The following is a 26,651-nucleotide window of genomic DNA, read 5'->3' as shown; positions in this document are numbered from 1 at the left end:
AAGAAAGAAGGATATTCTTCCTCCACGGCTAAGAGAATGTCTCTATTCCTGAGAAAGTCGTCAGCCGCGGTCTACCAGACAAAATGGGCCTCCGTCATGAAGTGGTGCTCTGAGAGGCACATTAGACCTCTTAAGGCCTCTGTCCCAGACATAGCAGATTTCCTGGTGTTTCTCTGGCACAAAATAGGGATGTCAATCCCAGCCATAAAAGGAGTTCGGGCTGCCTTAGGCCAAGTCTTCCTCCTGAAGGGCATCGACCTGGGGGCCTCGAGACACAGCGATGCTTGTCAAAAGCTTCGAGCAGTCTTGCCCCCCTCAGGCGAGGAGGGTGCCCCAGTGGGACTTAGGCAAGGTCCGGAGGATGATGTGTCGTCCCCCCTTTGAACCCTTGAAGGATATCGTGGACAAAGATCTCACCCTCAAGGCCGTCTTCTTGCTGGCCTTGGCGTCCGCTAAGAGAGTGGGAGAGATCCATGGTTTGTCATTCGACGTCTCTCACTCAAAGGGGTGGAAAGAAGTATCCTTCAAGTTCGTACCTTCTTTTGTGGCCAAGACTCAAAACCCAGCAGTCTGGGACCCGAGGTTTGAAGGTTTCTCGATTCCTGCCATCCCTAAGACAGGTAATGCAGAAGACTTAAAATTGTGCCCAGTGCGAACAATTAGAAAATACCTGGAAAGGACAGCACATCTCCGACCGGATATCAAGAGCCTCTTCGTTTCCACAGGTATTAATAAGAAACAAGTTTCCAAAAACACCATCTCCTTCTGGTTGAGACAGGTGATCGCCAGATCCTGCAAGGAAGCTGGTTCTCCATTGGGACTGTCATTGCCGCCCTCCAAGCAGTGTAGCGGTGAGGCCAGAGGCACTTGCGGGGCTAGCCTCCGATAGGAGCGAGTGCGAAGCCCTCCTTATCGCCTACCCGCTCTCTGGCTCTCCTCTTAGGAGTTTACAGCGGTCCCCAAAGATGAACACATTCTTCGCGACTACACTTCGGGGGAAATCGTCAGAAGAATTTTTCAAGAGGTGAGTCTTAGATAATAGCGTAAGGTTGCGCAGTTACCCTCACTCCCGCACTCTGATAGGCCCCCGCATTCCATAGCCCTCTAGGCCCTACGTGCCAAGTCAAGTGTCAGAATAGCACTCCCAGCTCCTAAAGTATAAGTCTCCAAAGAAAGTAGTTCGAGGTAAGTATTTGTGTTGGAACAAATAAAAAATTTTAAGTAATTTTTATTTTTCCTAACATACTTACCGAGAACTACTTTCGGGTAATGGCCCTCCCTTCCTTCCCCGAGTGCCATCCTTCCATTGCCAGGTTGGGCTAATACAATGAACTTAATGAGGAGAATGACCCAGCGAGGCAGTGACCTGCCCTGATCCTGCCCTCGGGGCGCATTCCTTGGCGGGGTGGGTAGGCCTATGTAGAGAACAGAGTAGGGGGGTAACGGCGCGAAAACCTTGGTCGGTAGAGAGGAGATCACAAGTGACTCCAAAGAAAGTAGTTCTCGGTAAGTATGTTAGGAAAAATAAAAATTACTTAAAATTTTTTATATTCATACTGATTACACACACCTAGTGTTAGAACTTGATTTAACACAAGTTGTCAAGTCGTCTTTAGCTACTTATTATCAATAGTTTTTATTTATTGTTAGGACATTTGTAACCGTTAATCTGCATGTTACATCATTGAATATTTTTAGTTGTTTGACCCTCACATTTACTTTTCAAGTGGGTATAAGTATTTTGCCATCCCTTCATGCTTGTGTAAAGATTACCCATTATTTTACTTGACCATTTTCATTGAGGGAAAAAAATATATCACAGTGAAGGTGTCAGGAAATACAGTACAGTTTATTGCCTATTAATGCTGATCAGCTCAGAGAAGATTTAAAGGGGAAGAGTCTAGTATCCTTTGCTGTATGTAGGGATAAATAATAACTCTCTATATCTTCTTTTCCGTGAGTAGTACAGTGGAAAATTTGAATGATGGTCTTGATGAAGACCCAAGGTCTTTATTTCATCTTTCCTTTATGTAAGTATTTTAAGTATCTCTAAGCACACGTGAGATGAACTGAGAAGTGTATGATGAAGAATGGCAACGCTTGGTTTCTATGATTAGTTGGGTGGTCTGTTTGTGGATTTTTTTTTATGAAAATATGACAGCTTTTCCATATACAAATGTCATTTGCCTGTTGGTGAGCTTATGGACTACTGCAATGCTCCTCATTTTCTTGGCTTTTCTTTTCAGTTCAATTTTATCTTATTCTATTGCATTATAATTTATTTTATTCTCTTCTCAAGTCTAATTTTAATTCTCCTCTTTTTTTATTGAGTCTGTTTCATGAAAAGTGGATTCTATTAAACAATTTTAATTCACTTTGGAAATGTAAGTGTGTAATACTGTAGTCCTTCAGACAACATTTTAAATTTTACAAGCACAGAGCAATTTTATTTGGTGTAGTAAGACATGCTTTATTACCTCAGGATTCTCCTATTATGATGAGTCAGGGTAGTTATGATTTTGATCGTATCTTTTTCAGTCATCTTTTGAAATCCCACAAAAGAGGATAATCACTTCAAATAAACAATGTTAATGTATAAATTTAAGTATGGTTGAAATTTTTTCAGATAAACTAAAGGTAAACTATCTTAAATAAATCCCACAGAGACATGCATAAGGCAGAAGACTCATTTCTTAAACTTCATCTTTGTCTTCATTTATCTCCCAACAGATGATGGAGAAGGCTGGGAGGTTGTACGGAGGGGCCGGAGGAGCCATGGTGGAAGTACTGCGTCACTCAATAATAGTAGCCATTATCAGCAGAATTCTTATCCTAATAGAGATTCTCGAAGTGGCAGTCTTAAAGATGATGGTAAGTCTAGTGGGTTGATTTTAATCGTATTTGAGTTTTGGGAACTTCTGTTGTGATGTTCTTGAAGTAACAGTTTGTGCATTTTTGTTTTATATTTTCTTCTGCAAATAATTCAGATGGTTTTATGAAAATTTCTAAGGATAATGAAATGAGATGGTTTTACATGAGAATTTTATATGTTGGTGCTTACTGTTTTGTTCATTAGTTTATTATGTTTCATGTGAGACTAATGGTTAAATATAATTTGATTAGTATACAGTGTATTTGTTTAAATACTCTACTGTATATGATATAGCAACTGGAATTCTTGTTCTTGTATAACAGTTTAATGAAAAAAAAATATTTTGTTTTGCAATGTTTGGATTTTATACTAAAGTTATAGTTTATCATGTAAGCTAGTTTCAAAATAATGAGATTGAATTATATTTAATGTTTGTCTGCTGTTAACTATTCTTGGCTTTGTTGATTTACTAATAACTGTTAAAACACTTTTAAAATTTTTCTCTTTCCTATTTTCGGTATTTTCCATTGCCTATTGTCTAAAGGTTTTATTTCCTATCTATTGTCATTCCCGGTCTATGTCCTACCTCATTTTTATGTTTTTCCTTTCACTTCATCTGATGTGTTCTTTTGCATCCTTTTCTTCTCACCAATTCTTTCTCTGCTAATATGTTTTGGTCATCCTCCCTCTTAAGACATTCCTAATATGGGAAGACTTGCCCTTTTATCTTAACTTTTTCGTATGTTCAATATGCTTTATATATTGTATATTCACGTGTTGAAGTCACACCAGGTCTACTTGTCTAATTATTTCTAAATCTTAACAAGATGCATAAAATCCACCTAGCATTTATTTTCTTTAAATAACAGTATATCATCTTCCTTTCTTAAATACCCCTCTCTTTTATCGCAATTTAACTTTAATTTTACCAAGTAGTTTACAAGACTGAAAGCCAAAGTCTCTAGTTAGTAATTAATAAATTCTGCAGTAGGTATTATCAATTGCATGTAATTGATATGAATATTTCTCAAAATGAACCATACATAATTCTAAAACGATTAAAGGAAAACAGTTTTCTTCAGGGGATTTTTTAGGCTTGATTTCCTTTTTTTTTTTTTTTCCCTTTAAGATTTAGAAATAGGTGTCAAAAGTGTTATGTCATTAGATCGTATAGGTGACTACTTTAGAAGAATCTGGTAAAAAGAAATTAATTGATGGCGAATTTTAAGAGCCAGGATATTTGAGTGGAATGTTGAATTGTAACATTTTCTTAAGATATGAAGAACCACATTATTGATGCATATACTTCATCTGTAGTCTTTATATAGATGCAGTATATATGTTATTTTAACTGTTGATTTTTTCTTTTTAGTTTCAAACAATATCTGTTAAGTCTTTATTACAGATGATAAGTAATTTCAGCTTGTAAGCTGGGCTTTAATACATCTTGCAAAATTCCATTATAATATACAGAAATTTTATGGTTCTTGTATTAGTATTGAAAATATTTTTAAGGGACAGGTTCTTTTATGCTATTAGATTAATCTATTTGTTTTAACCACATTTTTTTTATAATGTAAGGAATATGTTATCAAATACCCGTTTTATTTTTGCGATTTTTGCAAGGGCTCTTTTTTTTTTTTTTTTTTTTTTTTTCAAAACCTTTCTAATGCACTAATTATCATTTTAGGTCACAAGGGCCGAGGGATGAAGAATCGTTTCCATATGCCCAGTGCAGCCATGTCTGTGCCTTCGCTAGCTATAAGCAACAGCAGCACTAAAGAAGAAGTAGATAGCCAAAGTGTCAGTAGCACAAATGGAAATGTTCAATATAGTGTACTGAATTCAGGGGGATACAGTGGCAAGAAATCAAAAAGCCAAGGGTGCGTAATGTCTGCCAAAGATGATAATGTGACTATTGAAAAGAAAAAGGCATCTTCAAACAATAATAAATCAGCAGCGGCTAGAAGGGTTGAGAACAGGAGGAACAGAGCTGCCAGTAAAAGTGACGAAGAACTCCGGAAAAATCATGCTGCAAAAGGAGACAATAGAGGGAAAGATGATATAGCTTGGAGTGATAAAGAAAACAAATCTCCTACCTGTGATAGTGTCGGACATTTCCGTGACGATGTAGAAAATGGCATTGGCGTTAAAGATGTTGCTCTACCTAAGTCAAACGAATCTCTACCTCTGTCGGAAAATCTCCACGGGCAGTATTCGAGTAATATTAACTACCTATGCGATCCATCCATCCCAGAAACATCAGAAACAAGTGATGTTGAAGATTCTGATAAAGGGAAACCATCTGATTCACGAAAGCATTCTAGTTTCGAATGTGAAGATAAGGACGTTGATATTCAAGAGCGCTTCCTCTTCCAAACAGAACGGGATAACAGGTAAGATTCCTATTTTAGCTGTCAAAAGCTTAAGAATCAGATATAATTCCAAGGTTTTGCAACTTTAAATATTTTTTTTTCAGTTCTTTGAAAAAGTTTGCCTATTTTAAACAATGATAATCATAACATCAGCTAAATTAGAGCTGTCTTCATCTGTAAGTCATGGTTAGCATTCTTGAAAATCAGAAGAAAAATAGTTTCAAGTATTGTGTGTGTCTTAAATACTATTTGTTCCAACACGGTTACTTACCTAGAACTACCTTCTTAGGAGTTACTGGTAACTCTACCTAACCGACCAGCTTTTTGTATAGTTTACCCTCTTCCCGTTTTCTACGGGGTCTACCTCAGGCAGTGTGATACGTGCCCTGAGACGACCCGGGGTTGGACAGCGTGCTAGCTCAGGTCGTCAACTCGTCAGTAAGTTTCTGGTCGCGGCGTGATCAACATCTCGCCGCGCGCTCTCTTACCTGTGCGATCCTTTGTGCTTACCGTGTGTTACCCACGTGTTTCCCTTTCACTTTCCCTTTGCATCCTTGTGTCTCTGGGTGTATTAGCGTTGCGTTTTGGATCAACCTGAGATTAATCCCCACTCCTTGTGCTCCACGTGTATGGGGAAAGTGTGTTCCCCTGCCTCTACGTGCCCGGAGTGTCCTAACTGGAGTGAGATCCAGTGGATGCTCTTCGGGACTAAGAAGAAGAAGGCGGCTAAGAAGTCGCCTAAGGAATCCAGTGTCTTGTCGCCTGTGGTTTCCCCAGAAGTCTCGGCAGACCGTAGCTCCCGTCCTTCTTCCCCTACCCAGAGTAGGGGACGCGGTAAGTCCGTTGCGGGGAAGAGGCCCATTGCCCTTCCCCAAGAGTCTGATATTCCTGTGGGGGAAGTGTCTAGTGTGGGGAAGGCATGTGTGGGGCCTGAGAGTAGTACGGGAGTGTGGGTAGGAGGTGAGGTCCTGGTGCCCGCAGGTCCCGTCTCCTCGGAAGATCCTATGTGGGGGAATCCAAGTGTGGATTCTTCCCCGGCATCTTGGCTTATTTCAGGTACTTCAATCGCTCCCTCGTCTACGCTACCCCCCGTGTTTCTGCAGCCTCTCACACCTGGGAAACGTCGAGGATTTCCCCCCGCAGTCTTGGACGTTTCCTCTAAGAAGAGAAAGCCAAGAAGAACAAGTCCAAGGAGTGGGTGAACATCACAGTGGCCCCAGAGCGAGCTGTTTAAGGTTTCCACAGCTGCGGCCGCTTCCGGGTGGCTCCCTAGAGCCTCGCCTTCTGTGTCTCATCCTCCTACCTCCTCCTTCGGACCAGTCGCCCGGCAAGAGGGTTCGAACCAGGCCTCCTGTGTAGTGACTAACCCAACGGTGGCCTCCGCTTCTTCTTCCCTTAGGAAGGACGTACGTCTTATGAAGGAAGGCTTAGCGTCGACCATGGGCACCTTGGAGGGCTTCCTAAAGCACCAAGGGCGCTTGTCGGTCCGCATGGATCCCCCCATTCATGGGGTCCCCCATGGAACAAGGTACTCCCATGACGGATACCTTCGTCCTCACGGGGCAGCCCATACCACGGGTATCTTATGAAGGAAGGCTTAGCGTCGACCACGGGCACCTTGGAGGCCTTCCTAAAGCACCAAGGGCGCCCATCGGTCCGCATGGATCCCCCATCCACGGGGTCCCCCGTGGAACAAGGTACTCCCATGTCGGATACCTTCGTCCCCACGGGGCAGCCCATACCACGGGTATCTTATGAAGGAAGGCTTAGCGTTGACTACGGGCACCTTGGAGGCCTCCCTAAAGCACCAAGGGCGCCCATCGGTCCGCATGGATCCCCCATCCACGGGGTCCCCCGTGGAACAAGGTACTCCCATGTCGGATACCTTCGTCCCCACGGGGCAGCCCATACCACGGGTATCTTATGAAGGAAGGCTTAGCGTTGACTACGGGCACCTTGGAGGCCTCCCTAAAGCACCAAGGGCGCCTGTCGGTCCGCATGGATCCCCCATCCACGGAGTCCCCCGTGGAACAAGGTACTCCCATGACGGATACCTTCGTCCCCACGGGGCAGCCCATACCACGGGCAGACTAGTCCAGCGTTGCCTATCCTACTGTCACGGAGTACCCCCGTACGGAGGAACTGGTGACGGACGCCCTGGTGGAAGGAGGGGAGTGCTCGTCTGACGACATCTCCTACTACCGTAAGGTTCTGGCCCTAATTCGTCGACACCACCGATTAGAGGAACCTAAGCCCTCAGCAGCAAAGGCCATGCTCTCCGGACTGTCCATAATGGTCGTCAACCCTGTGCAACAAAAGCCTTCATTGTCTCTCCCTCTCGCTCCGGACGTGAAGTTGGGGATGGAGAGAATAGATAGTTACCTGGCAGGACTGGCGGAGGCCCCCAGAAGCCAGAGTTCCTCCAGGCTGCTTCTAGGGCTGAAATTGCAGAAACGTTTCTACGTCTCAGTAGGGCATTGCGGCGGACCCCGTTCGGTAGAACAGCGGTGACCTCACTGAACCAGGGAGCCTCGGAAGATAGGGACACCACTGCCCCCGTGTGCTTTTCCCCGTCAGAAGCCTCTATGATGGAGGACATGGCACAGGACCTTGTCTACGTGTCCTCCTGGTTGGATTGGTGGTCTTGCGACTTGGTGGGGTTTCAGGCGTCCCACGACCTCTCCCTTCCAGACAATCAGGCCACGCTGAAGGAGATAATTAGTTCGGGAGGCAAGGCCTTTAAGTTTTTGTCATCCCAGTCCCTGTCTATGGCTACGAACTGGGTACTTAGAAAGAGGGATACTGTCCTTAGCAAGTTGGTGCGGAAGTTACCTGACAGAGAAGCTAGGAGACTGAGGAATTCCTCCGTGTGGGGAAACGACATTTTCCCCATCAAATTGGTGGAGGATACGATGGAGAAAGGGAGGAGAGTGAGTAACACGGACCTTAGCCCCCCCCCCCCCCCCCCATGAGGAAGCCCGTGTTTAGAATAGCCTCAGTGGACGTCCCTCACTCCTCCCAGTCCGCCCCTTTGCTGCCTCGAAGAGACCCACCGTCAGCTCTTTGGCTTCAAACCTCTCAGCAGACCACCCGTAGGACCAACGAAGCCCCTCAGTCAGCCTTCAGACCCTCCTACAGTATCTCTAGGAGAGGTCGCTCTGGCCGCTCCTCCAGAAGGAGGTAGGAAGAGAGGCCCCCTACTCCTTCAGGAGCCCCTAGTAGGGGGATGCCTCAGACATTTTTGGCAAGCAGGGCGGGATCTCGGTGCGGATCCCTGGACGGTGACGGTCCTGAAAGAGGGCTACAGAGTCCCTTTCCTAGAAGAGCCTCCCCCTCTCATCCCAGCCCATCGGGCCGAGTGGCTGGTTCCAAAGGACCCCTTGAAGAGGTCGGCACTACAAGAGGAAGTAGCGTCCATGATCGCCAAGGGAGCTTTGGAGACAGTGGAGAACCCCGGCCCGGGTTTCTTCAGCAGGCTCTTCCTTGTGGAGGAATCGATAGGAGGGTGGAGGCCGGTCATAGATCTCTCAGCCCTCAACAAGTTCGTCTCAAAGACGGACTTCAAAATGCACCCCCAAGACGGTGCTAGCAGCCTTGAGGGAGGGGGATTTCCTCATGTCTCTCGACCTCAAGGATGCCTATTTTTAAATCCCCGTGCACCCCTCCAGCAGGAAGTTCCTCAGAATCAAGTGGGAGTCCAGGGTCCTGCAGTTCAAAACCCTGTGCTTCGGCCTTTCGACGGCCCCGCAAGTGTTCACGAGGGTGTTCACCACGATCTCGGTATGGGCACACGAGAAAGGCATACTACTACTCAGGTACCTGGACGTCTGGTTGCTTCTTTCTGCCTCAAGGGAACAACTGAAGGAGCAAGGCGTTATGTTGCTCGACCTCTGCAGGGTATTAGGGATCACGGTCAACCTAGGGAAATCCCAACTAGTCCCCAGCACCAGAATGACTTACTTGGGGATGGTCCTGGACACCCAGTTAGTAAGAGCTTTCCCCTCAGGGGAGAGGTTAGCCAACCTGGAACATATCCTTCAACCCTTCCTGACGGGACAACCTAGGAGGGCCAAGGACTGGCAGAAGTTACTGGGTCATCTGTTTTCGCTGGAAAAATTAGTACCGCAAGGGAGGCTCAGGCTCCGCCCAGTACAGTGGAATCTGAAGGAGTCGTGGACCCAAGGCAAGGAGCCCCACAAAATAGTCCCAGTCCTCCTGAAGACGAGAGAGACCCTTCTTTGGTGGAACATCAGGTCGAGCACAGAGAAGGGTATGCCCTTCGCCCCCGATCCCCCGGAGATGCTGTTGTTCACGGACGCATCGAAGGAGGGTTGGGGAGCACACCTGCTAGGAGAATCGACAAAAGGACAGTGGTCCAGCGAGGAGGCGTCTCTCCATATAAACATCCTGGAGATGATAGCGGTTCTGAGGGCGTGTCGACAGTTCGTACACTTCCTGCGAGGAAACACTGTGGTGTTAATGTGCGACAACGCCACAGTAGTGGCGTATGTAAAGAAACAGGGAGGCATGAAGTCAAGGGTCCTATGCGCCCTAGCCACGGAACTGTTAGAGTGGGCGACTGAAGAAGGGATAGAACTGACGGCAAGGTTCAGCCCAGGAAAGAGGAACGTGATGGCCGACGGCCTCAGCAGGGCGGGTCAAGTGATAGGTTCAGAGTTGACCCTACACCCGGAGGTAGCTCGGGCAGTCATCCTAGTGTGGGGCTCCCCAGTGATAAACTTATTCGCCACACGTCTGAACGCCCAACTCCCCGTGTTCTGTTCTCCGATCCCAGACCCGTCAGCAGCGTTCGAGGACAAGTGTTGAACCGAGTGAGAGTGTCGTCCAACCTGTCGATGACTTTGGTAGCGACATGGTGGCCAGAGAGAGACTTGTTCGCAGACCTAAAGAATTAGCTCTTCGTCCTCCTTGCCCGCTTCCGAACAGGCCAGACCTCCTGCGTCAACCTCACTTTCACAGGTGGCACGAAAACCCTCGATCCCTCCGCCTTCACGCGTGGAGGTTATCGAGAAGCTCCTGAAGAAAGAAGGATACTCATCGAGAACCGCGGCAAGGATGTCGGGTTATCTACGGCGTTCCTCGGCAGTAGTCTACCAGGCAAAGTGGGCAGTCTTCGTGAAGTGGTGTGCGACCAAGAACATCAGGCCCTCAGGGGCGTCGATCCAGGACATTGCAGACTTTCTGGTGTACCTGAGAGACGACGTGGGTTCGTCCATTCCGGCCATCAAAGGAGTTCGAGCAGTCCTAAGTCAAGTCTTCCTTCTTAGGGGCATTGACTTGGGAGCCTCAAGGCACATTTCTATGCTCATCCGCAGTTTTGAACAATCATGTTCCCCCCAGGAGGTACGGGTTCCGCAGTGGGACCTAGCCAGAGTTCTCAAGGTTCTGTCAGAGCCACCCTTCGAACCTCTCAGGGACGTACTAAACAGAGAACTCACCCTTAAAACAGCTTTTCTTTTAGCCCTGGCCTCGGCGAAAAGAGTTAGCGAGTTACACGGCCTCTCTTACGAGGTCTCACACTCCAAAGGGTGGAGAGAAGTTACCTTTAGGTTCGTTCCTAGCTTTGTGGCGAAGACGCAGAACCCGGCGTGTTGGGATCCTCGGTTTGATGGTTTTTCGGTGCCAGCCATCCCTCGCTCCGACAACCCGAAGGATCTACTCTTATGTCCCGTGAGAACAGTAAGAAAATATCTGGAGAGGACCGCAAATTTCCGCCCTCAGATAAAAAATTTATTCATCTCAACAGGCCGGGTGAAGAAACCGGTCTCGAAGAACTCTATCTCTTTCTGGCTGCGACAGGTGATAAGGAGGGCCTACGAGGCTTCTGGGACTCCTCTCCCAGGAAAACCAAGGCCACATGATTTTAGAGGTCTGAGCTCCTCCCTGGCCTTCGAGAAAAACATGGCGGTGGGAAAGATCCTGAAGGATGGACCTGGTCTAGACAGTCCACCTTCACGGAACACTATCTCAAAGATTGCTCGAGAAAATCCTTGGACAGGTTTTCCATTGGCCCAATGATTTCGGCCCTTCAAGAGATCTAAGGTCATAGCCCCAGGGTAACCAGGGGTGTTAATGCCAAGAGACACTACTTCCTTCCTTAACCTTACCCCCCTTTCGTTCCTTCCCCGGTCCGTCCGGGCCAGGAAGATATTGAAAAGACCTTAGTCACTTAAAGGAGCGCCCTTCAAGAGGACATGTATCGGAGTTGGTTTTGAAAAGGTAAGCCATTACGCACTAAGTGAGTTTTTTGGATAGTTTCCCCTTTTCGTGCAGTTTTCTAGTGGTCCCCGTTGACTTCTGATCCCTGCAGGACACTCCCACCTCCTAAAGTGTAAGTCTCCTAAGAAGGTAGTTCTAGGTAAGTAACCGTGTTGGAACAAATCACAAATTTTTAAGTAATTTGTATTTTTCCTAACATACTTACCTAGAACTACCTTCGGGTTATGGTCCACCCATCCTTCCCCGAGAACCTGCAGGATCGAGTAGTACCTGTTCCAACGAAACTTACTGACGAGTCGACGACCTGAGCTAGCACGCTGCCCGACCCCGGGTCGTCTCAGGGCACGTATCACACTGCCTGAGGTTGACCCCGTAGAAAACGGGAAGAGGGTAAACTATACAAAAAGCTGGTCGGTTAGGTAGAGTTACCAGTAACTCCTAAGAAGGTAGTTCTAGGTAAGTATGTTAGGAAAAATACAAATTACTAAAAATTTGTGATGTTTTAGTTAATATTTATTTTAACAACTTAGTTTACTTGTTTTTCTTTTCATTGGTATTTTTCCAGACATCCATCTGATCTGTTTAATGATTTCCTTTTTGGTAATATGAAATTAAGAGTTAGGAACGTTCTCAAATACAAATTTTGTTGTATGATCTTATTTGAAAAATATAGTTCCAGCATTCACAGATATTAATTTTTACTTATTGGTGAAAAGGTAGTATTCTAGAATTAATCATTTATACACAAGTCTGCATAGCGATGTGACTTCTTCCTTAATCTTCCAGTTTCTTTTTTTTATTTGGTATTAAACATTTTTATTTTCTTTGTCTTGAGCTTATATACCAATTTTTATTAGGGGTTGCTGTTGTTTGTCAGCCATCTTGCTCTGTCTTCCATATCTTGCTCTCTCAGCCATTTCTCTCATGTGTTATTTGCTATGTTATATTTCTATCTGAATGTTGGCCTTCCTCTTCTCATCCTTCCAAAAATCTTCTCTTCTTTTTGCTGAACCTTTTTCCGTACTTCTATAGTTATGATTGTGCATCTAATAAAATCATTTCTGAGGTTGTATATGGTATATTATCTACAGAGGAAGACCCAACTGAAAGGATTTTGCTAAATTTTAATACACTTAAATCTTCAAGGAACTTCCAAGTGCTTCTAACTTCCGTAAATAAGAAATTTCTCTATACAATGTGATTCTGTAGCATAGCAAGACAATAAGTATTGTATAGGTAATTTTTATCTGAAATTAATAATTGTTTAGTCAAATTCATTAAAAGCAATGGCAATATGCTTTTTACCTGTTAGTGAATAGTTTTATGATTTATCATGATTTGAATTTCTCTGCAGAATTTATGATAGCGATAGCATAATGGATGAAGAGGAAATGTTCAACATAGTTGCCCTCGAGTCTGCCATTCAGGAGGAGCAACGCTTAAAGAAACAAATTGAAGAAACTGAAAAGGAAGAAATTAAGGTAAGTACTTTTTGCCTTTTCATTTTGATATTTGATTGCTCTCCCAAGTTAGTTATTTTTTGCTCAATGACCAAATACTTGAAAGGATGTTTATAAGTGTTACGTATTGTGTCCTCACTCGTGCATTTGTCTTCATTTTTTGTTGGGTAGACTTTTTGATATTTCATCAAATTTAAGTAGGGATTATAGTAGATTGCTAAAGGAAGCTGGATTATGTACCAAGGAAAAGATAAGTACATTTTGGTATTTGGCATTTTTTTTTATTTGCCATACTTCTTGTTGATTTGAATAGCTTAAAACTTAAGTATTCATAAGATTGTAAGGTTTTTTTCAAAGGCTTTGTTTCATAAATAGAATATAATACATTGACCTAGTGGCCTGCATTTTGATATTTAAAAGGAAGCCTTTATGAATATCAAACCGCTTACCTCTCTTCACAGTCATTTAGTATCCTTTCAAAGTGTAATAAAGGTACAGGCAAGTGGCTCACCTACTTATAAACCTTTCAATGAAAGAGACTTCTATAAACCTGTGGCCCAGTTACAGCCTGCAGAATTGTTATTTTAAAAAAAGGTAATCATCAAATTTTCTTCAGTACTAGAGCTCACTCTTCTTCGATTATGCATGAAGTATGAATCTGCACATATTTAAACTTATACCATTTATCCCAAAATTACTGTATCTATGTACGTACTCCAGAACTTCACATCGTGGCTAGGCCCTTTTCCACAATTTCTTCGGTCTTTATCTGCCACCTCTATATTTATTGTTCTTCTGTCTAACTGTTCTTCATCTATTCTTATGTGTCCAAACCTTATCGACTTTAAAAACCTCAGGTGTTTTTCAAGCTTCTGGTCACCACATATCTCCACCAATTAATCGTAATCTAATATTCCCACTATAATCCAGCCTTGAATATTTATATTTCAAGGTCACAACTTATGAAAATGTCTTTCATTTTGTTTATCAGTGCACATGTTTATGCTGTATAGGGTAGTAAATACCTGACATACCAAAAAAAGTGTTTGCTTTCTCCACTGATAAGACATTTTTGTTTACCAATAGTCTTGCAATAACTCTCCATTTCATTCCTGCTGTCACCTCTCTGTTTTTAACTGTTCCATCTACTCGTGCTTCACAGTCCAGTGTGTCTATTAGGTAACAGGACTACTCTACGTCTACTAAGACCTGATCATCTTTCACAATAGACATCTCAACTCCTTTTTATTTCCCATTTTACTCTTAGTAGATTTTGAAATCCACAGCACTTCTTGTAATGCCATCTGTTACATTCAATATGAAATACAAGAGTTCACTACCTCCCATCTTCCTACAAAAACCACATTGTCACTTCCCAGATTGTATGTTATACAATACATCCTTTTTAGTTACCATTAGTTGTCTGCACTAGGTTGTATGCATTATGCAACTCCTAGATGCCCCCATTTCCTGCACTCATTTGCAGTATCTTCTATTATTATTATTATTATTATTATTATTATTATTATTATTATTATTATTATTATTATTATTACTTGCTAAGCTACAACCCTAGTTGGAAAAAGGTTCAGCGCTGATCCTCGATGGGTGCTAACATCTCTCTAAATCTTATCTGATTCCCCATTGCTTTCACTCTGGATGTAGTGTTATGGTAGAGTAATATCATTAACTTGGGGAGTCTTACTGGTTACCCCTTGACTTTGTAATTTCTGTATAGTTACCATAATTCTTATTTATTCACTGTGTCTCTGTAATACAATCTCTTCCCCTTTCTTTGATACTTTTCTTGTAATTTCCTCATTATAATCACTGCTTTTGTTGTTGATATCTCCGGCTGATGTACGGTAAATTAAAGCTATATCCAGAATGTTATCACATAATGTGCAACCAACTTACTCATCGATCAATGCAGTACTAATTTATAATCTAAGAGAGACTTCCATACTATTTTTTTCAAACAAGGCAATGAGTAATTTCCCATTAGTCAAGCTTCTTTCCATATCTGTTCAATCAAGGTATTCTAATTCCAAGCCCAGCAACTCTGTCATCTCTGTTATCTACACCTGCATTAAAACTACACAGCACAGCCATGCTGTTTCTAGCATCTCTGTTATCTACTTCATTAAAAGTATCTGGCACAGCCAACATATTTCTAACATCTCTGTTATTTATTCCTTCATTAAGACAACTCGGCACAGTCATGCTATTTCTAGTATCTATGTTCTCTACTCCTTCATTAAAATTACTCGGTGCAGCCACACTATTTTCAGTATCCTTGTATCTAGTCCCGCATTAGAATTAGCCTACAAAGTCACCTGATTTATAGTATTTGTTATTCACTCCTGCATTAAAACCACTCGGCACAGCCACACTATTTCTAGAATTTTTTTTATTTCTTCATGCTATAAAACTATCCAACACATCCACTGTATTTCTAGCATCTCTTTTATCTACTTCAGCATTGGAATTACTCAATTCTGCCGCACTATTCCTAGTATCTTTGTTTTCTACTTCAGCGTTAAAACTACCCAACATATCCACACCATTTCTAGCCTATGTGTTACCTAGTCATACATTATAATTACCTAGAACAGCCACACCACCTGTAATCTAATCCTGCATTAAAACTACCGAGCACAGCCGCACTTTTTCTAATATCTCTTATCTACTCCATTAAAAATACCTAGCACAACCAACATGTATCTAGCATCTCTTCGCCTCTTTTATCAACTCCTACATTTTAAACATAAGACTTACCCGGTAGTTATATATATAGCTTACGTCCCTGACGTCACGGCAGAAAATTCAAAACTCGCGCCAATCGCCGATTGGATAGCCAGGTGTACCACCCCTGTGCCCTAGCGAGGTACCTAGGAACCATTCCAGGAACCCTCATATATTCCCTGCCGCGCTAGCGGCAAGATGTTGGATTTTTCACTCGCTATAACCTGTATATTACAGTTATCTTGGTGATGTAAAATTTATTTTTAGCCTTCGCTGGTTTGATTTTATTTTTACTGAGTGTTAGTGGTGTAAGAGTTTAAAAGTGCTAGTTTCAGTGCTAAATTAGTGCAGTGAATTTATTCAGCACAGTAGACATTTTTTCCTAGCCTTAGACCTCTTCCAAGCTCCCCAACCCCTGGGAGAAGGAATGTCAATCAGCCAAAGGAAACGAGAGGCGTTAGCTCACGAGCAGACGTCCTCTCGAGCGTTCCTGTTGACGTTCCCAAGAATGCTCGCCCTTGCCATGGGAAAGCAAAGAGCGTTGGACGTTAAGCTACTAGCATTGCTGTTAGAGTCTTGCATTGCATCACATTTGCTAATAATAGCAATACTATAATGCTTACGAACCAACATAGACACGGTTTTTGTTCCAGAGCGCCAGTCGGCCATGAGAACCCTCTGATGAACTGAACGCGCTGAGTGACGAAATGAAGATCATTTTACGCTCGGTGCCACGTCTTTCAGGACGATCGGCGCCACGTCTTTCAGGACGATCGGCGCCACGTCTTTCAGGACGATCGGCGCCACGTCTTTCAGGACGCTCGGCGCCACGTCTTTCAGGACGCTCGGCGCCACGTCTTTCAGGACGATCGGCGCCTCGTCTTTCAGGACGATCGGCGCCTCGTATTTCAGGATGCTCGGCGCCTCGTATTTTAGGACGCTCGGCGCCTCGTCTTTCAGGACGTTCGGCGCCAAATCTTACAAGATCTTTGTCAGTAGAAGACATTGGTGATCACTTTTCTCCTGTTGAATTTGAGATTCTCAGAAGGAGAAGATCCTTATTCCTTTCGTCATTCAGTTGATTTAGAAATTCATGAAAGTTTTTATGATTAGTTCCAAATTATTTTATGCCTGTTGCTCCACGTTCGCCACCCTCTGAATTTACACGTGGTCATCAGTGAAGCTTTAAGGATGGTGGGAGACTGTTTAGTCTCTCAGAAGCACCAAGGAAGACAGCTTTATTTTTTCCTCTGAATAACTTGGCCTCTAGATCTTGTATCTGAGGTACGAGATTATTTTTATTATTATCTCTAGCCAAGCTACAACCCTAGTTGGATAAGCAAGATGCTTTAAGCCCAAGGGCTCCAATAGAGAAAAAATAGCCCAGTGAGGAAAGGAAATAAGGAGATAAATAAATGATGAGAATAATTTAACAATAAATCATTCTTAAAACAGTAACGTCGTCATAACAACGTCTAAAACAGATATGTCATATAGGGTGGAGGTCTAGCCACGTTAAGGTCGAGGACCTTGAGGCAGCCCCACAGAGACTGTTACAGCCCCCTGGGTGGATTGCTGAGTCTCAAGGAATGCAGGTAAATGAGACATATAAACCTATGAAGCCAGCTTCCTTATCAGGTATTCCAGGATAGCAAGGGTGGAAGTCTAACCACGTTAAGGTCAAGGACCTTGTGGCAGCCCCACAGAGATTTTTACAGCCCTCTGGGTGGATCGCTGAGTCTCTTAAGGAATCCAGACAATGGGGCAGGATAACTTAGAGGTCCGTGCTATTTCTTAAGGATGGATGCGAAATCTTTTTCCTAGTGAAACTTCCTTTGTTACTTACTCTGATAAGACCTCTCTGCAAAACAGACTTTGCAACATCAAATGTCTCTCTTTTGGGAGAGGGAAGCTTTTTTCCGGACATGGATGTAACTGCTCTCAATGCCTTCGTTCAGAAGTCAAAATTCTCCATGGAGACATCGAAATCATGAACTATTTAAAGTCTCATGTCAGCCTGGTCACAAGGTGAAGCAGTCTGACTGCTTTCGCCTTTAGGCAGTAGAGCCAGTCTACATAACTTCTGGCAATCTTGGGAGTAGAGGGGAGCAGACCTTTGGTCAGTACATCTTCTGAAGGAGGATTACAATTTCCTTTCATAGGGAAACCTCCTTTAGTTTTAGCTACAATAGATCTCTCTCCCAGATCTAGAGAGAAGTTTAAGAGGCAGGCTTTGCAATTAAACTTTTGCTAAATGTAGCAGAATACTGCACTCAAGAGACATCAGAGCCTCCCTGTATCTGGATGATTGACTTATCAGAGCTCTTTCTTACGATCTTCATGAAGGATTTTCAGATAACTTTGAACCTTTCAGAAGAATTGCGTATTCCTGTCAACTAGACGAGTCTCTTCTGACACCAGGACGCTTAGCACCACGTCTTATAGGACGTTCGGTGTCTTGCTCTGTTAACCTCTCGGTGCCACACCTTCCAGGACGCTCGGCGCCACGTCTTACAGGACGCTCGGCGCCACGTCTTACAGGAAGCTCGGCGCCACGTCTTACAGGAAGCTCGGCACCACGTCTTTCAGGACGCTCGGCACCACGTCTTTCAGGACGCTCGACTCCACGTCTTACAGGAAGCTCGGAGCCACGTCTTACAGGACGCTCGGCACCTCGTCTTTCAGGACGCTCGGCACCACATCTTTCAGGAAGCTCGGCGCCACATCTTACAGGACGCTCGGCGCCCCGTCTTTCAGGACTCTCGACATCGGAGATCTAGAAGGAGGCATGACATTGAACATGAGAACCTTGGACTTCATGGTGACACTAGTCGAATCGAATGTCGAGATCAAGGACGCCTTAGTTCCAATCTCTTTGATCACGAAAGTTTTTTATCAAGCGTCTAGCCTTAGTACAACGCAACGACATAGGTAGTGATCTGGGTTTCCTTGACGCCAGGAGTCAGGACCTTAAATACATGTATCCTGATAAACAAAACGTCACTACCTCCGTTAGATCTTCTGACACCATCACAAAAAATGCTTTAATTAAGGGTGATGATTCAGAGTCAAGTTTTTTCGGGCTTTTACGTCTCCTCTTAGAACAGAGCAAGCCTTCTTGAAACTGCAATCTATCTAAGATACAGAAGTGTTCTGCGAGGAAGTGGATGAGTGTGTTGGGAAACCTCTCTTCTTGGGGAGGGGGTTTTTTCCCTGGGAAGACTGATTCTTTCTTTGTGACCATTGTTATGTCACTGTTCATCCTAGTTTTCCTGGACCAGGGTTCAATTCCTGGCCAGTCAGAAGCTAGAAGCTATGGTCCTTTATTCTCTCCATTTCAACCTCAATCATTTTGGGACAAGGAGAAGGTCTTGAGTCGATATGCATCTCTTTTAGGATGCCATAAGAAGTTGCCTTCAGTGGTGGTTCGATCCAGTCGAACTTCCAGAAGGTCACCCCTTTTGAACAGAGGATCTTAGACCTTGTGTTGTGTCTCCTCACCTCGGATTCGGGGTGGGAGCAACACTAGAAAGTTTGAAGCTTCGGGACTTTGGATAGAGGATCAGAAGAGCTTCCTCATCACCCAAAGGAACTGTTGACAGTCCATTTGGCTCTCAAAAAGCTTTGAAGGGTCAGTTTGGAACAAAGTGGTGCAGGTCTATGCCGATCACACCACAGAATTGGCTTTCATTGCCAAGCAAGACGAAACCCACTTGTTCCTTTACGGGACTGAGAGGAGTCTTCATATCTGGGCTAAAGAGAAGAATGTATTCCTTCTAACAAGGTTCTTTAAAAAAGAGAAGAACTTATGAAAGAACAGTCTCAGCTGGAGAATGGACACTCCATCGAGAAATCTGCAAGAATCTATGGTGACTTTGGTGTCGTTCTTGTATTGTCCTATTCGTGACTTAACAGACAAAGAGACTAGAAACTTACTGCTCTCCAGTGCCAGATCTCGAAGCAGTCCACATAGACGCTTTCCTATTAGTCTGGAAACCAGGTGACTTTAGTGGCCTTCTTTTGGCCCTCAAGAGGATGGTTCACAGAGATACTGGAATGGATGGTGGACTCTCCTAGATGTCTTCCATTAAGAGTAGTTTTACTCAAACAACCTCTCTTGGAAAGTTACCTTTCTAGTCTCCAAGCTTTTCTTCTAGCTACCTTCAGCCTTTTGAAACCTCACAGGAACTAGAGGTTTTCGAAAGTGGCAGCTAAGTCTTTTACAAGAGCAATAAGAATTTCTACCATTAGGATTTATCAATCCAAGTGGGAAGCTTTAGAGCAGTGATTCCCAACCTTTTTGTGATCGAGTACCACTTGGAGGTCCCGTACAGTCGCCGCGTACCACCTGGTTCCAGAGAAACTAAATTCGATCAGATACAGTACCACTTTATTTCTATAATTGTAAAAATAGAACACGCAAATTAACTAAGAAAACAACAACTCAATGCGAGGGCTGTATCTGCTTCTTCTCCACCAGCTGGTCAATGCGGGGCATGACTTTGCTCACAGCACATCGGAAATCATGCCCGGGCGCAGCAAGATGGTTCCGGCTCTTCGACTTGATGGCCATGAAGGCTGAGAACCCCTGCTCGCACTCCCACGTCGAGGGGAAAATCAGTAGCTGGGGAACAGCGTGACGGGCTAGCGTCGGGTACGAGGAGGCCATGCTCACCCAGAAATTTAAAGGAGAGCATTCTTTGTGCTTCGTCTTTGCTGTCTCGTCAGCCTGGATATCTATGAGTTCCTCTTGTTCCCCGGTCCCAACAGGCAGATCGGCTGTATCAACGGAGAACGGATTGGCGACGTAGGCACAACATGTCACGTCCGGGAAGTAATGCTTCAATTCAGTCTTGAGCAGTGAGAGGTGATGGATGATTTCTTGGGCAAATTCATCAGTGGGCTCCCTCTCAAGGGTAGTCAGGAGTTCGAACATTCCGTAGCGTTTGCTCTCCACGTTCTTCATCTCTCAGTTCAAAGAGACGCCTCGTCGTATTACCCCGGGAGAGCCAGCGCACCTCTGTGTGGTAGAGGAGACAGATGTGGTCAGAGCCAAAATCTTCACAGAGGAGCTTGAACAGTCGAGTATTCAGGGCGGATGTTTTGACGAAATTAACGATTCTGATAACTCGGTTCAAGCATGATAACAACTTTGGAAGGAGCACCTTAGCACAGAGGGCGAATCTGTGTATGAAACAGTGGACAGCAGTGGCGTTTGGTGCTACAGCTTTCACATGGGCTTGAAAACCTGACTTTCGACCGAGCATCGCTGGAGCCCCATCTGTCGTGCATCCGACCAACTTTCCCCAGTCCAGTTCATTCTGCTTGAAGAAATTGTCCAAAACGTTGAAAATATCCTTTCCTGTTGTTGTACTGGACAGATCCTGGCTCAGCAGTAACTCAGTCTTCGCAGCATTACTCTGCGTGAAGCGGACGTAGACAAGTAGTTGAGAGAAGTTGGTGACGTCCGTCGATTCATCGAGTTGAATGGCAAACCCATACTTTGAGGATTTCACTCCCTCAACCACTTGGTCGGCAATGTCGACCGACATCTCCTCGATACGGCGTTGTACAGTGTTGTTAGAGACGGAAACACTCTCCAACTTCGCCACCGCCTCCTCTCCAATCACGTGGCTGACCAAGATCTTTGCCGCTGGCATGGTGAGAGAGACTGCAATGGTATGCGCTTTCATGTTTTTAGCCACCAGGAGAGCGACTTCATAGGATGCTTTCACAATTCCTGCTCCCTTCTGGTAGATCTGGCCAGCCTTGTTCATGCACTGCCGCTTCACGTTCTCGCCAAGTCGCTGGAAGTAGCTCTGATCTCGGTCCTTCTTGTCCGCGTGATTAGTCTCAAGATGACGTTTGAGCAGGCTGGGTTTCATGGCCGCATTGAAAAGGGACTTCATACAGACCACACACTGCGGAAGAGCTTCTCCTCCATGTTCGATTGCAATGAAACCATACTTTATGTATGCCGGGTCATATTTTCTCTTCGGCATGTCAAATCCTGTGGATAAGTAAAGAAAAAAAAAGATTAATCAATCAAGAAATGAATAAAGTATATGTAAAGTATAAGTAGTAAGGTATAGTAAAGTAAGGGGGGTGTGGAGGGAAGAAGGGAGGGAAGTGTGAAGTAAGGGAGGGTGATGTGAAGGGAGGGAAAGGCAACGTACTTGTACTGCTGAGTGCCCTTCCTAACTGCCCTGTCTTGCAATGCTCTCCTCGCCTGAACTCGTCTCTCCACCAATCAGCTTTCAGTGACCATGACGTCACTGGCTGACGCTCATCACCGTTATCCAGAGAATGATGCACTTGCTTATCAAGCAACTGGATTCTCACCGTCAGCCACAAATGTTATTTCTTGTCTATAAAATGCAACTAATACTACATATTAGCACATTAAGTAAGTGTACTGTGTGAATTAGGTCCTCCACTAACCTCCGAAAAACTGCCAGATTCGCTTGGTGACTTAATTCTTCACATTTAAATTTGGTTAAAAACGAGTTGACCGAGTTTTAGTTGAAGTAGCTGGCGATCGTAGGCAACTATGAGAGTTAGTGGAGGACCTAATTTAACGATGGGCCGCTGGGACCAGTGGGTGGCATGTGGCAACAGTTGCAAATCGTTGCCAGATTATCTTGTGCTAGGCAGTACACATCTTTGTGAAGTAAAATATAACTAAAAATCGTTCATGACCCCGAAAGTGTTCGCGTACCACCTGGAAGCCCGTCGCGTGGTACGCGTACCACAGGTTGGGAACCACTGCTTTAGAGAATGGTGCAGTCAACTTTGTTTTTCTCTTCCAGTATCTCTACAACTCAGATTGCTGACTTACTGTTTTACCTTTGAAGGAAGCTCATTTGTTCATCCTCTTCCATCAAAGGATACAGGTGTGTGTTAGCGACTGTTGTCAGACACAGTATCTTGGACCTTTCGATTGATAAAGTCCTACAGGAATTTCTCAACTTGTTTGAAACATCAAACAACCAGGATTCACCAGCTTGGATCCTGGACTCAATCCTAAAGTTCCTTATGACTGACAAGCTTGAGCACTTGCTTTCATCTTCATTTTAAGGACCTCTCGATGAAAACTATTTTTTTTAATTTTTTTTTTTTTGTTAGTCATGTGACATCTAAAAGAATAAGTTAATTCGTACGTTTAGTAAAACTTTGGCTTTCGAGATAACGAAGCTATCTGCTCATTGCAGTTAGGCTTTCTCGCCAGGAATGACCGGCTTTCTCAACCTTGACCTAAGGCTTTTGAGTTTCCGAATTTTTCGGATATAGTCAGCGAGGAGTTGGAGAGAGTCCTGTGTCCAGTAAGAACCCGTAAGTTCTACCCAGGCAGTATGAAAGAGTTGCGAGTCAAGTCGAAAGCTCTTTGGTGCTCGATTAAGAAGCCCTCGTTATCAGATGTCAAGAATGTCCTTTTATTCTTCATCAGACTCTTATAAGAGAGGCTCATATACATAACAGTGAGACTGGCCTCAAGTTTTTAAGGTCAAGATGCATGAGGTTAGTACTATAACAACTTGAATGACCTTCAAGCAGAATAGATTGTGGTGGAGCATTATGGACACAACCTTTTGGGGGGAGTAAATCTGTGTTCACTTCACACTATTTTAATCGTGTCCAGACTCTTTATGAGGACTGCTACACTCTGGGACCATTCGTGATAGCGAGTGCAGTAGTGGGTGAAGGATCCACCACTACATTCCCATAATCCCAATAACCTTTTCTTCTCTTGGAACTTTTATTTGTTTTTATGGTTGTTTGTGGAGACTGTGTCAGTCTTCCAAAATCATTGATTTTAGTCAGGTGGTCAATTTTGTTCCTTGAAGAGCGCCTGGAACTGGTTATTGGTGGAGGTTCTGTCATAATGAGGTATATACACCGGTTTGACAGTCCCTAGAGATCTTCAGCCCCCTGGGAGGATCGCTGGATCTCATAAGGCTAGCAGACATAATGAGACAGAGAATCATTGAAGTCAGCTTCCTTATCAGGTACGAACCCTTAAGTTTGTTTTAATTAACTCTTAAGAAAAATTCCAGATATACTAGCTGTCTCTAACCCTCCACCAAAGGTGTTAATCAGCTATATATATAACTACCGGGTAAGTCTTATGTTTAAAAATGGTATTTTCATAATAAAATAAATTTTTGAACATACTTACCTGGTAGTTATATATAATTAAAGTCCCACCCTCCTCCCCTCTAAGAGACTAGAGGCATGGAATATATGAGGGTTCCTGGAATGGTTCCTAGGTACCTCACTAGGGCACAGGGGCGTACCTGGCTATCTAATCGGCGATTGGCGCGAGTTTTGAATTTTCTGCCGTGACGTCAGGGACGTAAGCTATATATATAACTACCGGGTAAGTATGTTCAAAAATTTATTTTATAATGAAAATACCATTTTAAACTACCTAACACAGCCCCACTATTTCTAACATCTCTGGTATCTACTCCTGCATTAAAACTACCCAACACAACCACCATAATTCTAGCATCGATGTTATGTACTCTTGCATATAAACTACCCTATACAGTCATGCCATTTTTAATACCTCTGTTATATTACTCAGGCATTAAAACTACCCAGCACAACCACACTATTTCTAGCATCTGTTTCCTACACCTGCATTAAAACTACCCAGCACAACCACTATTTCTAGCATCTGTTTCCTACACCTGCATTAAAACTACCCAGCACAACCACGCTATTTCTAGCATCTGTTTCCTACACCTGCATTAAAACTACCCAGCACAACCACGCTATTTCTAGCATCTGTTTCCTACACCTGCATTAAAACTACCCAGCACAACCACGCTATTTCTAGCATCTGTTTCCTACACCTGCATTAAAACTACCCAGCACAACCACTATTTCTAGCATCTGTTTCCTACACCTGCATTAAAACTACCCAGCACAACCACCTATTTCTAGCATCTGTTTCCTACACCTGCATTAAAACTACCCAGCACAACTACTCAATTTCTAGCATCTGTTTCCTACACCTGCATTAAAACTACTCAGTGCAGCCACGCTATTTCTTGTAACTCTTGTTAACCTACTTCTGTTTAAAAACTGCCTAGAACAGCCACACTATTTCTATCATCTGTTTGCTACTTCTGCATTAATACTTACTGCTCAGTGTGGCTAAACTATTTCTAATATCTATTTTATCTACTCCACATTAAAACTGACCAGCACAGCCTTACTATTTATAGCACATGTATTATTTACTCCTGAATTAAAACTGCCAAACACTGCTACACCATTTCCAGCACATGTATTACTTGCGCCTGCATTAATGCATTAAAACTACTCAACATAGCCACACCATTTCTAGTGCCTCTGTTATTTACTTCTGTATTAGAGCTACCAAGCACCATCACATTATTTTTAGAATCTCTGTTATCTACTCTTGCATTACAGTTATCTAGCAAAGCTCCACTATTGCCACCAAAACCTGGCTACGTAAAAATTTACGCTGCCAATTTTTTCATTTTTTTTTTATTAAATTTTTAACCATGTGATAAGGTACACAATATACTTTTGTGAATTTGTTTCTAGTTGCACTTATTTCCAGCTAAATTTAATTTACTAAAACATTTGCAATGCAGTATACCATATTGGTGTGTGAGAGTTATTCTGATAGAAAAGCAGACAATTCATGAAAGTACGAGCATAACAATTCGTCAATAGTTATCGTTTCATTACTGATAGTGTAAATATTCTCAGATGTGGTAGGAGTTCGTATGTGTAGTTATTCTTTCGAATTTTGATTTCTTTATTCCCATCTTTTCCTGGATATCTTTTTCATTTTGTATGGTATGATCAGTCATTTTACTGAGGCTCCATTGTTTTTCTGACGTTGTGATATCCTTTTAAATTTTGCGCTACTTGCTTCTATAATCATCGTTTAAATGTAAGGGAAATGATTTACATATGAATTGTGTAGTCAGAGGGGATATTAATTAGTTGCTGGTGATAGAAATAATTGATTAAATTTGGTATTTTTGTTTCCGATTTTCTTCTGTATTTTATTCATATATACCATTTTTGATAAAATTGATAATATCATCTGTGTTATAGGAACAATTTTTTATATTATTAAGGCATCAGTTTCCTTCCCACTTCGTCAGACAAATGTAGAGAATGTATCAAGAAGTCTTTTTTTGTTGTTTCATCTCAATTTCGTTACATATTCCGAGGTAATTTGACCCTTCTACTGTGAAACTAGATACGTCTTATGCCTTGAAAAATTCATTCACACAATGTTTTAAAAGGTCATTTTGTTGAGTGGGGATATTCTCTCTCTCTCTCTCTCTCTCTCTCTCTCTCTCTCTCTCTCAGAGGACATGACTGCTTTTTAAATAATGATGCTGTGAATTATTTAACATTTTTCCATTAATGTTGATATCTGTTCTCAATTTAAAAAAAAAAATTACTAATAGGATGGAAAGTAGCCTTTAGCTGGAAGCTCGACTGAATTTGGCGAGACGGTCATTTAGAATCAATAAAAAAGGGTAAAATAAATCACATAGGGGAAAAGATATAGGTTAGAGTTATTTTGCATCAGATGGCAAAAGTAATTCATTTAGATGTCTGTTGTAAATGTTAATTTATGCATTTAAGGAAGGATAAACAAATAAAAGAAATGGCTGCTTTGCAAGAGTAGTGCGGATTGCTTGTGAACATAATGAAGGTATAACGATCTTGCCCAGTAATTACCAGTGTGGCACTTGATTTCCCGGACGCAAAGATGAGGCCTCGGACAATAATGTATTGAGGATCTATGATATGACACTTCCTGTTACCCGGAGAGTGGTGTCATACACACACACGAGCTCTCTCTCTCTCTCTCTCTCTCTCTCTCTCTCTCTCTCAATGAATTTAGTAATCTATGGATTTTGTAATATCTCCTCTCTCTAATAATTTGGTAATTCTCTC

At 43.2% G+C, this 26,651-nt stretch overlaps 1 protein-coding gene across 3 annotated transcripts in view; it reads left to right on the top strand.

Annotated features, from left to right (window-relative positions):
• The window catches only part of ssp3 (short spindle 3), a 177,572-nt gene that overhangs the window by 77,260 nt on the left and 73,661 nt on the right, over nt 1-26,651 (top strand). For all 3 annotated transcript variants that reach the window (XM_068388744.1, XM_068388742.1, XM_068388741.1), the window contains 3 exons: nt 2,731-2,871; nt 4,563-5,268; nt 12,842-12,968. In XM_068388744.1, the coding sequence (XP_068244845.1) occupies nt 2,731-2,871; nt 4,563-5,268; nt 12,842-12,968 (974 nt within the window). The remainder of the gene's footprint in view (nt 1-2,730; nt 2,872-4,562; nt 5,269-12,841; nt 12,969-26,651) is intronic.

The sequence above is a fragment of the Palaemon carinicauda genome, chromosome 15 (assembly GCF_036898095.1).
Source record: "Palaemon carinicauda isolate YSFRI2023 chromosome 15, ASM3689809v2, whole genome shotgun sequence".
Taxonomy (NCBI): domain Eukaryota; kingdom Metazoa; phylum Arthropoda; class Malacostraca; order Decapoda; family Palaemonidae; genus Palaemon; species Palaemon carinicauda.
Note: the sequence above shows the minus strand (reverse complement) of the source record. Positions and strands in the feature narration are given on the sequence as shown.